General features: G+C 43.8%; 1 protein-coding gene and 3 non-coding genes across 4 annotated transcripts; all 4 read right to left on the bottom strand.

The window, feature by feature from the left end:
- Positions 1–1,618: 1,618 nt before the first annotated feature.
- trnat-ugu lies at positions 1,619–1,690 on the bottom strand. Its single transcript has one exon. It is a non-coding gene; the product is annotated as a tRNA-Thr (tRNA).
- Positions 1,691–2,120: 430 nt separating this feature from the next.
- On the bottom strand, positions 2,121–2,192 carry trnat-ugu. The gene has a single exon. It is a non-coding gene; the product is annotated as a tRNA-Thr (tRNA).
- A 265-nt stretch (positions 2,193–2,457) lies between these two features.
- On the bottom strand, positions 2,458–2,529 carry trnaa-cgc. The gene has a single exon. It is a non-coding gene; the product is annotated as a tRNA-Ala (tRNA).
- Positions 2,530–5,937: 3,408 nt separating this feature from the next.
- LOC114839455 (tyrosine-protein kinase transmembrane receptor Ror-like) lies at positions 5,938–12,690 on the bottom strand. The gene is given in 6 exon segments (XM_029120666.1): positions 5,938–6,021; positions 7,522–7,716; positions 8,570–8,707; positions 10,666–10,910; positions 11,985–12,123; positions 12,517–12,690. Coding segments are annotated over 6 exon segments (975 nt in total).
- Between the last annotated feature and the right edge of the window lie 1,092 nt (positions 12,691–13,782).

The raw sequence follows: 13,782 nt of genomic DNA, 5'->3' as shown, positions 1-13,782 counted from the left end.
TGCTGTTCACATAATTTGGATGCAGATCCACTCAAATAATAGCTGAAAGTCTGGACTTCAAGCTAGTACAGAACAAAAAAATGCATATTAATAATAGTATGTGTTGATATGGTTATTAGTAGTATTGTATACACGATCATGTGATGACAGTGAGTTACTCCAGAGGAGCAGAACCTAATGCCAAAACCTGAATGAGTATTGTTGTGCTTTGTTCTTCAATATATGGTGTGAACGGTTGAGGAGGGAAATCTGTAAATGTTTGAGACAGGTTTGAAATAAAACAAGCCAACAACAAAAATAAATAGTTCTTTCTATTATTTTGGTGTGCTGGCATGTGTGTGGAATATGAGTAGTAACTGTGGAATCTGTGTAATAATTTAGTATTCTAAATGTATTATGAATACAGCTCCAGAAAAAATGAAGAGACCACTGCAGCTTTTTCCTTCCTTTCCAAAAAGTCGAAAAGGAAGGTTATGGCCTCCCTAGCTTAAATCCTTCTCATTAATCCTGTCCTAAGATACATAAACAGAGACCTACCCAGCACAATTATCCCTTGCTCTCCCCAATACAACCCCCAGCCCACATCCCTTCTCCCCCGACACTGTCATGAAGCAATTCTCTCTCAAAATTATATAATCCACATAATATCAACACATGTTCAACTGAAATGCAGGGATAGCAGCAACAAGGGTCCCGAGGTAGACATGTACATGTAACAACTTTCACCACTCTTTGCAGGGCATTCCGGTCATCCACTGAGCATCCGCCAAACTTCACTGGGGTGCAGTTAGTCAGAATCCTCTTGATTGTGCAGCATTAAAAGTCACAAGGATCTTGGGAGACAGGCAGGCCTTCTTTAGCGTCCTCAAAAGTATAGGTGATCCTGTGCCTTTCTGACGAGGGTTGAGGTGTTGAGGGTCCAGGAGAGGTCCTCAGAGATGTGGACACCCATGAATTTGAAGCTGGACGCACGCTCTACCTAAGTGCCATCGATGAGAACTGGGCCGTGACTCTAGCCTTTAGACTTCCTGTAATCCATAATGAGCTCTTTGGTTTTCTTTGCATTGAGGGCCAGGTTGTTGTCTTCGCACCATGCCCACCAGGCGCTTGACCTCCTCTATGTTGGCAGACTTGTCATTGATCAGGCCTACCACCCTGGTGTAATTTCCGGAATGTGACGATGATGTTGAAAATGCGTACAGGAATGCAGTCGTGGGTGAAGAGGGAGTACAGGAGGGGGCCCAGCACACAGACTTGTGGAACACCAGTGTTCAAGTTGGAGGAGGTGAAGTTGTCTAACCTGACAGACTGGGGACTGTTGGTTAGGAAGCCCAAACCATCCGGTGGGGAAGAAGGAGTAAACTATCAACCCGATAGCCACTCGTTGACCTAGAGTACTGCGATCTACCAACTGAGCTATCGAAGGTGGCACCTCCATGCCTGGTGGTGAGCTCTCGCTTTTACTCGGCAAAGGAAGAACAACAATCCCCAGGCAGCTAGCTACAGAGCCAGGGCAATGACTCCACACTAGCAAGAGCAAGGACATGCTGTTCAACACAATATGTGATCCACCAGGTCGACAGTGATCCGAAAGGGGACTACAAGAACAACATTTCAAAGGAACGGACGGGGATTGAACCCGTGCTCTTCGGTTTACAAGACCGACACCTTACCACTTGACCACCATGCCCAGCAGCTTGGCTGTGTTCCTGAAAGTAGGTGATTCAGCAAAATGGAAAATTGACAGTTTTCACATTGCTGAACGGAACAGACTGAGAGAAAATTATCAATCTTCCATTTTTCACTTGGCCACTACACCATGTTCTTCTCCACTTCTTGAAACTCATGTGGACATTGCGAAGAATGGAAATAAAAAACCCCCCCCTTTTTTCAAGTAAGACAATTCCCTTTCTATTAGATGGGGAGTGTACCCAGGAACTCATAGACGCAATGATACGCACACTCTTCAATTTTTACATTCACGAGTGGAATGGACAGAGAGAGAAAGAGCAACCCTCCGTTTATCACTCGGCCACCACAATCCGCTTCCTGAAACTTATGTTGACATTGTGAATAGAGGAAGCAAATAGCCTTGTTTGTTGAAGTATGAAAAAGCCCTATGGAGAAGCTGGGGATTGAACCCAGGACCTCATACATACAAAGCATGCACTCTACCACTGAGCTACAACCCCATGTGCCAGGGACACAGATGTCGCAGTAAATCTTGACAGCGGCGACACCAGTCCCTGCATTTCATTTGGTCCTAAAGCAAAGTGGGCATCGCAGTGCGAGTACCTGGAGGGCTAGTTGTCTGGATTCGGCGCATACACCGCTTTGGTTCCCGGTCAGGAAAAAAGTGACTTTTGGTGACAGTCGAGGACTGCCACTGGCAAACCATTGGCTCAGAAGCAGAACAGGTGTAGAAAATTTGGAAAATAAATAAACAGGAGCACCGCATGGAGAAGCTGGGGATTGAACCCAGGACCTCATACATGCAAAGCATGCGCTCTACCACTGAACTACATCCCCAAGGCCTCTGGGGGCCTGGTCTATGCAGGGCAGCTGTCAGGATGGTCAAAAGTGGAACAAGAGCAACACAATGACTTTGCTGAAATTAACGGATAGAGAACAAATGCACAATCTTCCATTTGTTACTCTGCATCCTAGCACGTTGCCCCACACTTCTTGTAAATTATATTGCCATTGTGAACGGTGGAAGTCAAGTGTCACACCATTCCAGGTTGGGGTCTGAACCCAGGACATCACAGAAGCAGAGCATATGCTCTACCACTGAGCTTCAGCGCCATCTTCGGCAGTCCCAGGTGGCGCTTCACCTACAGTGCTGCGATCTACCAACTGAGCTATCAAAGGTGGCACCTCCATGCCTGGTGGTGAGCTCTCACTTTTACTTGGCAAAGGAAGAACAACAAATCCCCAGGCAGCTAGCTACAGAGCCAGGCCAATGACTCCACACTAGCCAGAGCATGCTGTTCAACACAATATGCGATCCACCAGGTCGACAGTGATCCGAAAGGGACTACAAGAACAACATTTCAAACATTGGCCACCATGCCCGGCGCTGGCATGTTCCTGAAAGTAGGTGATTCAGCAAAATGGAAAATTGACAGTTTTCACATTCCTGAACGGAACAGAAAATGATCAATCTTCCATTTTTCACTTGGCCACCACACCATGTTCTTCTCCACTTCTTGAAACTCATGTGGACATTGCGAAGATTGGAAATAAACCACACCATGTTCTTCATTTTGCATAGCTTCTCATGAATCGACATCCATCACTAAATAACTGGCGCAATTTCATCTGTAGAAATCTAATAAATAGAATGGCGTCAATTTTACTAGTAAATTTGAAACTCTAATTTGAAGAACTAACACAAGATGGCAGTAATGTATATATATTTTTATTTTCAATAACATGGTATTGGTTTGTGATTATTTGATATGTTTGTAGATTGAGAGCAAGATGTGGATAAATTGAAGTACTGAATACTTCCTGAAAGGACGGTATACAAAGTAACCAGCTTTTCAGGCTGTTTTGATTGGATGGTGGGGAAAGATTGAGAAGAGGATATTTGCTAAATGAGCAGTGGGCCTGATTCAAACCAATGGTGTAGCAGGGCATGTGTGCTGGAGGCAGTGGCTTAGACCCTGTGACCACCCTGGACTCAAGGAAGATTTTATTGAAATAAAAACTGTGCTTTATAGGGATTTATTCATTATGGATTTTACCCAGATGATCTGTAACAACCAAAAACAACAGGACCTCACCTGAACGATCACCCGCTCAAAACTACACTGCATGTTATACTACAATTGCTTTTTTCAGAATAACACAATACTATTTCCAAATATTCTGCAGGTTGTCATCACCTAGCCAAACCATTTAGGTCCGAAGATGAAAAGGAAAGTTGGGAAAGTTTCCCCAGGGTTCTCTGGGATGGTTTAACACTTGACAACATTTGTCAGGTTAGCCTTGGCAGATGGGACAGTGTGTCAAGAAATCAGAAAACAGTTGACGCAAAATAGAGGCAGAGGTCAGGGCATATGCTAGATCCATACATTTCTCCGCATTTGCTGAACCTTTCATCTTGAGCAGCACCTCACCGTATAGCCTGAAGGCTTTTTCATGTGAAACGCGAAGCAAAGACGAGGAGCAAAGATGAGGAGCAAAGACGAGGAGCAAAGACGAGGAGCAAAGACTCCTTGGCTTCACGCCACCAACAAGAGTGGAACCGGCCGTTCCACCATTCAGAACTGTGTAGATCCCTCGGTCGCCCTGAGGGGTAGGGACACCAGGTTTTTCGACACGGGCTTACATCGTTAACTCAACCCTGACCCAAGGCGGGGTTAAGTCTATCAAAGATGTGCATTACAACCTCATACAGCAAAGTCTTCAGGAAGTGAAAGGAGATGAGCAAAGCTGGGTACAACATCAGCATGAGATGCTGGAGGGAGGACTGCCAGCTGTTTTAACCAACATTGTCCAGCTGGGGAAGTCTGCTCCCGACCCCCTCCTACTGAACCAATGGAGGAGATGAGGAGGAGGAGACCAGATGAGGATGAATTAGAAATAGAACTGTACTGGGTTCAGATGGAGGAAGTTAGCGCAGTAGAGGAAGAATGGGTGCTGTCAGAAGGGACGGAAGGACCGAGGATCACCAGCGAAGGCAGAAATGGAACAGGCTCAACGGGGGAACTCAAATTCCTCTGAGGTATCCCAGACTGAAAACCTTGATTTTATTCTGACTTGTGAAAGTGATCGACACAACAGGGACCAAAGGCGACATGTCTAGTCCTGAAACCTCTGAATCACAGGGGCGCATTACACTGTGTCCCTAATCGCACCCTATTCTCTATATAGTACACACATTTTAGTGAATTCTAATTCGCAGAATAGTGTAGCACACATATTCCCCAGAAAGTGCACTAAACCAGCAACACAGTGCCATTTGGGACACATTTAAACAGAACATTCTTGTAAAGAGGGCCAATGTATGAAACACCCTGACTCTAGTGTGTATGTACAATATGTATGCCTGGTGTGTACGTATGTCTGATGTGTATGTATGTCTGGTGTGTACGTATGTCTGGTGTGTATGTATGTCTGGTGTGTATGTATGTCTATTGCAGAGACCAGTGCCGTTGGTTGTTCAAGTTCACGTTTATTCGCCCAGCAGGCAAATGCATTGTGCAACACAAAGAACAAACTATTATTCAATGAAAATTATTATTAAACAAACTTTTCCTTCACCAGTGGCATAAATATAAATAAAAAAATTGTTACTGAATTATTAAGACAATGTTTATACCTACACGGTATTTACAGAAAAATGGGAGTAGAACTATACATTTTATAATAATCAGAATATCCTTGAAACTCGGTTCAAAGATTATTATGTACAGTAAACTGTAAGGGCGAGTTTCGCAGACAGATAAAGCCTTGTCTAAGACTACAAAAACAAGCTCAATGGAGTTTTCTATTGAACTAGATTTTTTAGTCCTAGAATAGGCTTATTCCGTACCTGCGAAACTGTCCCTAGAAATGTTGGGACAGTGACACAAATATCTTGATTGATATCTTGTATTCCAGCACTTTTAATTTAAATGATCCAAGTATAATTTTTGGTGACTTAAAATGAGTTGACAATGCACAAAATGTTCTGTCATTTCTAAATATTCGACATTACAGTGATTAATACCCATACGTTAACACAGCCACTGTATAAATGTCATTCTCCAAATACAGCTGGAGTTTATTAGATTTTTTAATAACATTGTAAATGACTGTTAGCTCCTGAGATTGGAGGATCCTGTTTTGTACAAATGTAAATGTGTTTCGGCAGTCCATCTAACACATAAAGGAAGAATCAGTTGAGCTTCAACGTTGTGTCTGTGTGAGGAATCAAAATGGCCGAATTCAGAACTGGTTGAGGCTTTCTGAATCATTCATGCCCACCTCCCCTGATGTCAGAAGCCTGGGGTTCGCCACGTCCACGTAATCCTACAGGAAGACAGGGGCATTTCAATAAACAAAGCTCTCTGCAGATAATGTGTGTGTCTCTTGCAAGAAGTCCAAACGCAGATTAAAGTCACCTTAATCTGCGCTGTTGTAACGACTCAGACAGGGGAGTATTCGGGTTTGACTCAATGTGGAGCCATACAAACGCTGTGCGTGGAAGTTACCTTTAAATATAAACTATACTACATTGTGGATTGTCAGTGCAATGGATTGAATCAAGACCTCACTCTAGCTGCTCCCGAATTTTCATATCAGTGCAGATTAAAGTAAGGAAACTAAGAGAGCAGGTAACACTTTATTTTGAGAGTCCCAAGAGTGTACCTGTAGATGCTCTACATATTGTCTACTGAATATCTAGCATTTTAACTATCTGGGGTGGGGTGTTTCCGGTCTGCAGTGGTCAGTACCTATCAAAAGTCCAAAAGGTCCAAAGAAGAGAACCAGTGACAGGGACATGGGCGGCCAAGTCTCATTGATGCACGTGGGGAGTGAAGGCTGGCCTGTGTGGTCTGATCCAACAGACGAGCTTCTATAGCTCAAATACAGTGGGGAGAACAAGTATTTGATACACTGCCGATTTTGCAGGTTTTCCTACTTACAAGGCAAGTAAGAAAATCACATTGTATGATTTTTAAGTAATACATTTCCATTTTATTGCAAGACGTAAGTATTTGATACATCAGAAAAGCAGAACTTAATATTTGGTACAGAAACCTTTGTTTGCAATTACAGAGATCCTACTTTTCCTGTAGTTTTTGACCAGGTTTGCACACACTGCAGCAGGGATTTTGGCCCACTCCTCCATACAGACCTTCTCCAGATCCTTCAGGTTTTGGGGCTGTCGCTGGGTCAGCTCCCTCCAAAGATTTTCTATTGGGTTCAGGTCTGGAGACAGGCTAGGCCACTCCGTGGACCTTGAGATGCTTCTTACGGAACCTATCCTTAGTTGCCCTGGCTGTGTGTTTCAGGTCGTTGTCATGCTTGAAGACCCAGCCACGACCCATCTTCAATGCTCTTACTGAGGGAAGGAGGTTGTTGGCCAAGATCACACAACACATGGCCCCATCCATTCTCCCTTCAATACGGTGCAGTCATCCTGTCCCCTTTGCAGAAAAGCATCCCAAAAGAATTATGTTTCCACCTCCATGCTTCACGGTTGGGATGGTGTTCTTGGGGTTGTACTCATCCTTCTTCTTCCTCCAAACACAGCGGTGTGGAGTTTAGACCAAAAAGCTCTATTTTTGTCTCATCAGACCACATTACCTTCTCCCATTCCTCCTCTGGATCATCCAGATGGTCATTGGCAAACTTCAGATGGGCCTGGACATGCGCTGGCTTGAGCAGGGGGACCTTGCATGCGTTGAAGGATTTTAATCCATGAAGGCGTATTGTGTTACTAATGGTTTTCTTTGAGACTGTGGTCCCAGCTCTCTTCAGGTCATTGACCAGGTCCTGCCGTGTAGTTCTGGGCTGATCCCTCACCTTCCTTTTTCCTTCAGTTTTCCTTCCAGTATAGGTCAATCTCATCAGAGATTTCTCCCCATCCTTAATAACCAAAAACTCACCAAACATCTGCATTTCCCACAGCACGATGCCATACGACCACACATCCCCCTTAAAGCTGTAGTAGTTGTTTCTGAAGTACTCAGGCGGATACCAGCGAAGGGGCACGCGCTCCTACAAACACAATGGAAGTCATCTCATTTACCATCTGTTTCCTGGCCTCCGTTCTGTCTGTACTGTGTAGCTGAGGCTTGGTAGTCGTGGGTGCATTTAAGTGAGAAGAGGTCAGATGGTCACTAGGGGGCTTTACTGATTAAGCCTAAAATGAACTTTTCACTCAGAAATTGTGTCTGACATTTAAATGCAAAACTGGTGATTTAAAACTGACAACCGATTGCAACATTATACTGCACATGCAATGACTTTTTCCTTCTCCTCCAGCAAAAATGTCAAAAACCCCTATTTTTTGAAGAGTAACTCAAGCCTGTGTTTCTCCTGTAGCCAGAACACTAGGGTTGTCTGACCCAAACAAAAGACCTTTGGCCTTTTGTTTGGGTCTGGCTAACCAGATGTCATCTGCATCTTTTCCCTTGAGGGTCATAGAAAGTGTATTCTTGATTTAAATACCACATCGTATTTTTTCCCCCTGAATATATAAAACCAAAAAAAGTTGGTACACTGTGTAAAATGTAAATGAAAACAGAATACAAGGAACACAGTATGTACTCCAGCTCTACATTACCCAGCAGCACTGGGAGGATGTATGTACTTCAGAATAAGTTGAGTAACCAAGGAACTTGAATTCTTTCGTCTTGTTTTCCACTGACCGCAGAATCTGCTATACAAGCTTAACCTGCTATGATCTAAAGCCATCTTCAAAGGTCACATTCTCATCTAGAGTGAAACCAAGGTGACATTTATAGGGCCCAGTATAAGAGAGTGGTTGAACTTCCATTCACTTAACTTCTGGTTGTGGGCTGGTGATTCTGCCTGTTTGTGCGCACTTTCGCGTGCGCATGCAATTGACCCGTGGGTTTCTCCTTCGGCTGCTGCGGTAGCTCCTCACTCGGGTCAGGTCCCTGGCCAGACCAAACTCTGCCACTTTGACCTCCCAGGGAAATCTGTTCACCATGATGTTTCTGAGGGCCAGGTCACAGTGCACCACCTAGAAGGACAGATCCTGCATCAGTTAATGTGGGCTGAACTGGAGGAATCACTATGCAAGAACAGATCCCACATCAGTCCATTGTAACTGACCATTTTCCAACCTTCTCTGTCAGAGATTGTGTATGCTACTTTCAAAGGACATTGTCGCAGAATTGAAACAGAGTGCAAGTGGTTGGCTGTTTTGTGAAGAGTAAGTTGACTGGGTTGGACAGTTGTCATGTTGTACTTAGATTACATTTATTTCCGATACTTGGGGTCTTTTGCCTTGGGCAAGAGTGGCTTCTAAAATCAACTTTCACATGAGTAAACAGTTGGATTTTCTCTTAGAGCATGCCAACACAGTTACATTAAGGGAAAAAAGTATTTGATCCCCTGCTGATCTTGTACGTTTGCCAACTGACAAAGGAATGATCAGCCTATCATTTTATTTATCGGTTTATTTGAACAGTGAGAGACAGAATAACAACAAAACTATCCAGACGCATGTCAAAAATGTTATAAATAGATTTGCATTTTAATGAGTGAAATAAGTATTCGACCCCTCTGCAAATAATGACAGTACTTGGTGGCAAAAGCCTTGTTGGGAATCACAGGGGTCAGACGTTTCTTGTAGTTGGCCAACAGGTTTGCCAACCACATCTTTGCAGATCTTCTCCAAGTCATTAAGGTTTTGAAGCTGACGTTTGGCAACTCGAACCTTCAGCTCCCTCCACAGATTTTCTATGGGATTAAGGTCTGGAAACTGGCTAGGCCACTCCAGGACCTAAATGTGCTTCTTCTTGAGCCACTCCTTTGTTGCCTTGGCCATGTGTTTTGGGTCATTGTCATGCTGGAATACCCATCCACGACGCATTTTCAATGCCCTGGCTGAGGGAAGGAGGTTCTCACCCATGATACATGGCCCCATCCATCGTCCCTTTGATGGGGTGAAGTTGTCCTGTCCCCTTAGCAGAAAAACACCCCCATAGCATAATGTTTCCACCTCCATGTTTGACGGTGGGGGTGGTGATCTTGGGATCATAGGCAGCATTCCTCCTCCTCCAAACACGGTGAGTTGAGTTGATGCCAAAGAGCTTGATTTTTGTCTCATCTGACCACAACATTTTCACCTAGTTCTCCTCTGAATCATTCAGATGTTTATTGGCAAACTTCAGATGGGCCTGTACATGTGCTTTCTTGAGTAGGGGGACCTTGGTGCAGGATTTTACTCCTTCTTGGAGTAATGTGTTACCAATTGTTTTCTTGGTGACTATGGTCCCAGCTGCCTTGAGATCATTGACAAGATCCTCCCGTGTAGTTCTGGGCTGATTCCTCACCGTTCTCATGATCATTGAAACTCCACGAGGTGAGATCTTGCATGGAGCCCGCCACAGAGGGAGATTGACAGTTCTTTTGGGTTTCTTCCATTTGCAAATAATCGCACCAACTGTTGTCACCTTCTCACCAAGCTGGTTGGCGATGGTCTTGTAGCCCATTCCAGCCTTGTGTAGGTCTACAATCTTGTCCCTGACATCTTTGGACAGCTCTTTGATCTTGGCCATGGTGGTGACTTTGGAATCTGATTGATTGCTTCTGTGGACAGGTGTCTTTTATACAGCTATCAAGCTGAGATTAGGAGCACTCCCTTTAAGAGTGTGCTCCTAATCTCAGCACATTACCTGTATAAAAGACACCAGGGAGCCAGAAATCTTTCAAATACTTATTTTACTCATTAAAATGCAAATCAATTAATAACATTTTTGACATGCATTTTTCAGGATTTCTTTGTTGTTATTCCGTCTCTCACTGTTTACATAAACCTACCATTAAAATTATAGACTGATTATTTCTTTGGCAGTGGGCAAATGAACAAAATCAGCTGGGGATCAAATATTATTTTTCCCTCACTGTAAGTACCTGGGTTTAGGCTGTATGGTTTTCTCATAAAGAATGACAGCGGTGAAGGAAACTGGGCACCATTTTGGATCTCAGGGGTTCCATGGCTAGAGCGATGTGAATGGAGGCGATGGTGAACAGGCTCTGCAGCTCAGGGTCAGGGGTCAGCTTGTCTTTGTTGTTCTTTAGGAAGCTACGCAGGGTGCCAGAGCTCACAAACTCCATTATCAACACATAGGACTCTGCAATGAAACACACACACATGACACAGAATACAGACTGTCACTACGTACAGAAATACAAGTGGATGGTTTTAGGGGTCACACCTGGGAGAATACCAGTGGATGGTTTTAGGGGTCACACCTGGGAGAATACAAGTGGATGTTTTTAGGGGTCACACCTGGGAGAATACAAGTGGATGGTTTTAGGGGTCACACCTGGGAGAATACAAGAGGATGGTTTAGGGGTCACTCCTAGGAGAATACAAGAGGATGGTTTTAGGGGTCACACCTGGGAGAATACAAGTGGATGGTTTAGGGGTCACACCTGGGAGAATACAAGTGGATGGTTTAGGGGTCACACCTGGGAGAATACAAGTGGATGGTTTTAGGGGTCACACCTGGGAGAATACAAGTGGATGTTTTTAGGGGTCTCACCTGGGAGAATACAAGTGGATGGTTTTAGGGGTCACACCTGGGAGAATACAAGAGGATGGTTTAGGGGTCACTCCTAGGAGAATACAAGAGGATGGTTTTAGGGGTCACACCTGGGAGAATACAAGAGGATGGTTTTAGGGGTCACACCTGGGAGAATACAAGTGGATGGTTTAGGGGTCACACCTGGGAGAATACAAGTGGATGGTTTTAGGGGTCACACCTGGGAGAATACAAGAGGATGGTTTAGGGGTCACTCCTAGGAGAATACAAGAGGATGGTTTTAGGGGTCACACCTGGGAGAATACAAGAGGATGGTTTTAGGGGTCACACCTGGGAGAATACAAGTGGATGGTTTTAGGAGTCACAAATACGGGATGGAAATATTTAACGTATTAAGTCAAATGTTTTTTTCAGAATAGGGTATGACACCTGATCTTGCAACTGAATGCCATTTGGGACACATGCCAGGTAAATCTCAGTTTTATCAGCACCATTCTTTTCTTACCGGCCTCAGGTACAAAAGCAGAGTAAATATATAAAATGAATAAAGGGAGATTGCTAAACCATGGGACCAGCTACGCTAGTCAGAGGTCATGTTGGTCCGCGTTGGTCCCATGAGGTCCAGTGTTAATTTACCACTGTGAGGTATTCCAGGAAATCCCTTCAACAACCATTACTGAACTCTGTTAAATAACTGCACATTTTTCAATAATTTGAAAACGGTGGTGAACTAGTCCGTCGTACTCTCTTTGGCGATCTTGCAGGTGAACATCTCATGGCCCTTGCAGGTTCCCCGTGTCATCCTGGCCTTGTAGAAGATGCCCTCCTTCCCGGCTTTGATGAGCTGCAGCAGGCTCAGGTCTGACTTGGTGAAGTGAGGGCCCTGGGGACAATCAGACGAGTGTTGTTCCACTCACAGACACACCAAATGTTCTGTATTCATAAACGGGAAACGTTGGCTTTTCTACCTTTACCCTTATAGGACATTAGGCTGGATTTGAACCGGCGGCTACTGAAATGTGTGTGTGTGTTTTTCGGGGTCAGAAACCTAGACCAGCTTTACACCACATTTAACCACTACATCATTATAAACTGTATGATTAAGTTGCTTTACAAATGTCTTACAGCAGTTGATAATCCGTGACCATGGTTTGTATGTCTAGATTCTTTGTGTGTGTGTGTGTGGGGGGGGGGGGGTGTTTGTGTGTGTGTGTGTGGGGGGGGTGTATGCGTCTATTTACATACCCTTTTCTGAGGCCTCAATGGCAGTCTTCACTTTGTCTTTCTTCATTGGTGCCCGCTCCTCACGGCCCTCCTTGTCTCCCCCACTCCTGGGCTTGTCTGAGAAAGTGACGGGGAGTATACACGCAGGAGAGAGGACTGGGGAGTCCTGGGCCCAGGCTACATTACCCAGAGGCCTTCCCTCTTGCAGGTCCCGAATGGTCTGCATTAACAAACGATACCTGACAAAGATGGAGGTTCTGAGCTTGTCCTGCTTTTTAAGCTAACTTACATCTACATGTGAAGTTTCAAAATTTGACAGAGCTATGTCATTTCAATAACAACACCATGACTACAAATGGTATATTCTTGATCGGGGGAGGGTGGGGAACAATACACACCCTTTTTTTTTCAAAATTGGAAGTTTCAATATTTGTCAGATCTTTGCTATTTCAGTACCACCTACAATAAGTAAACCATTACTATAAAAAGTATACGTTCTTGATTTGCGGAGGGTGGAGAATAATACACACGTTATTTTTTCAAAATTTTAAGTTTCAAAATTTGACGGTGGGGTAGAAACTCTTACTCAGAAATATTTGTTAATACCGGAGCTCTTGAGTTTGAAATAGACTTTACTACAAAGTAATAATGCCGAGGTGGTCCGCGGAGCAACTGTCCATCTCAGTCTCAGGCCTCTACCTTTATATAGTTTCATACTTATTACACACAAGATCATTTCTGATGTCATTGGTTCTTTGTTTTCTGAGTTTAATGAAAAACAAGAGACACAGTACATCCTCCATGACAGTCAAAAAAAGGCCACAAGATGTAAATAGCCTACACTTATTGCACAGATTTTGGGGAGTATCAGTATGAGAAAGGGACAGAGTACGGGTTAAGAGAACAAAAGGAAGCAGCTGCGGTCCTCACGTGCATGAACAGAATCCGCTAGCCAGTATTTTATTATTATTTCTTAAGATAATTAAAGAGTGATTTCAGGTATTTCTTGTCACCAGGTTTCAGTAATGTAATCTCGTTCTCTCTCACACATACAAACACACATTTCATGACAACATTTTAGGGAAAACGTACTTTTCAAATGTATTTATTTGTGTTAACAGGAGTGACATCCAGTTAGGGAATTCATCTACATTTAGCAAGGTGGGACAACCTCTACAACCCAGTAACACTACTCAATGAAGTAGAAAATCAGCAAAGTGCTTGAATGAATTTCAAATATTAAGTATACATCTAGCCTGAATCTCAAAGCATTGTGTTAAAGTATTTTACTTTTTGGGGGTGTGATCCACCCCATCCA

Source organism: Esox lucius, chromosome 1 (genome assembly GCF_011004845.1).
Source record: "Esox lucius isolate fEsoLuc1 chromosome 1, fEsoLuc1.pri, whole genome shotgun sequence".
In the NCBI taxonomy this organism is placed as follows: Eukaryota; Metazoa; Chordata; class Actinopteri; order Esociformes; family Esocidae; genus Esox; species Esox lucius.
This window is presented reverse-complemented; position numbering and strand designations above follow the sequence as displayed.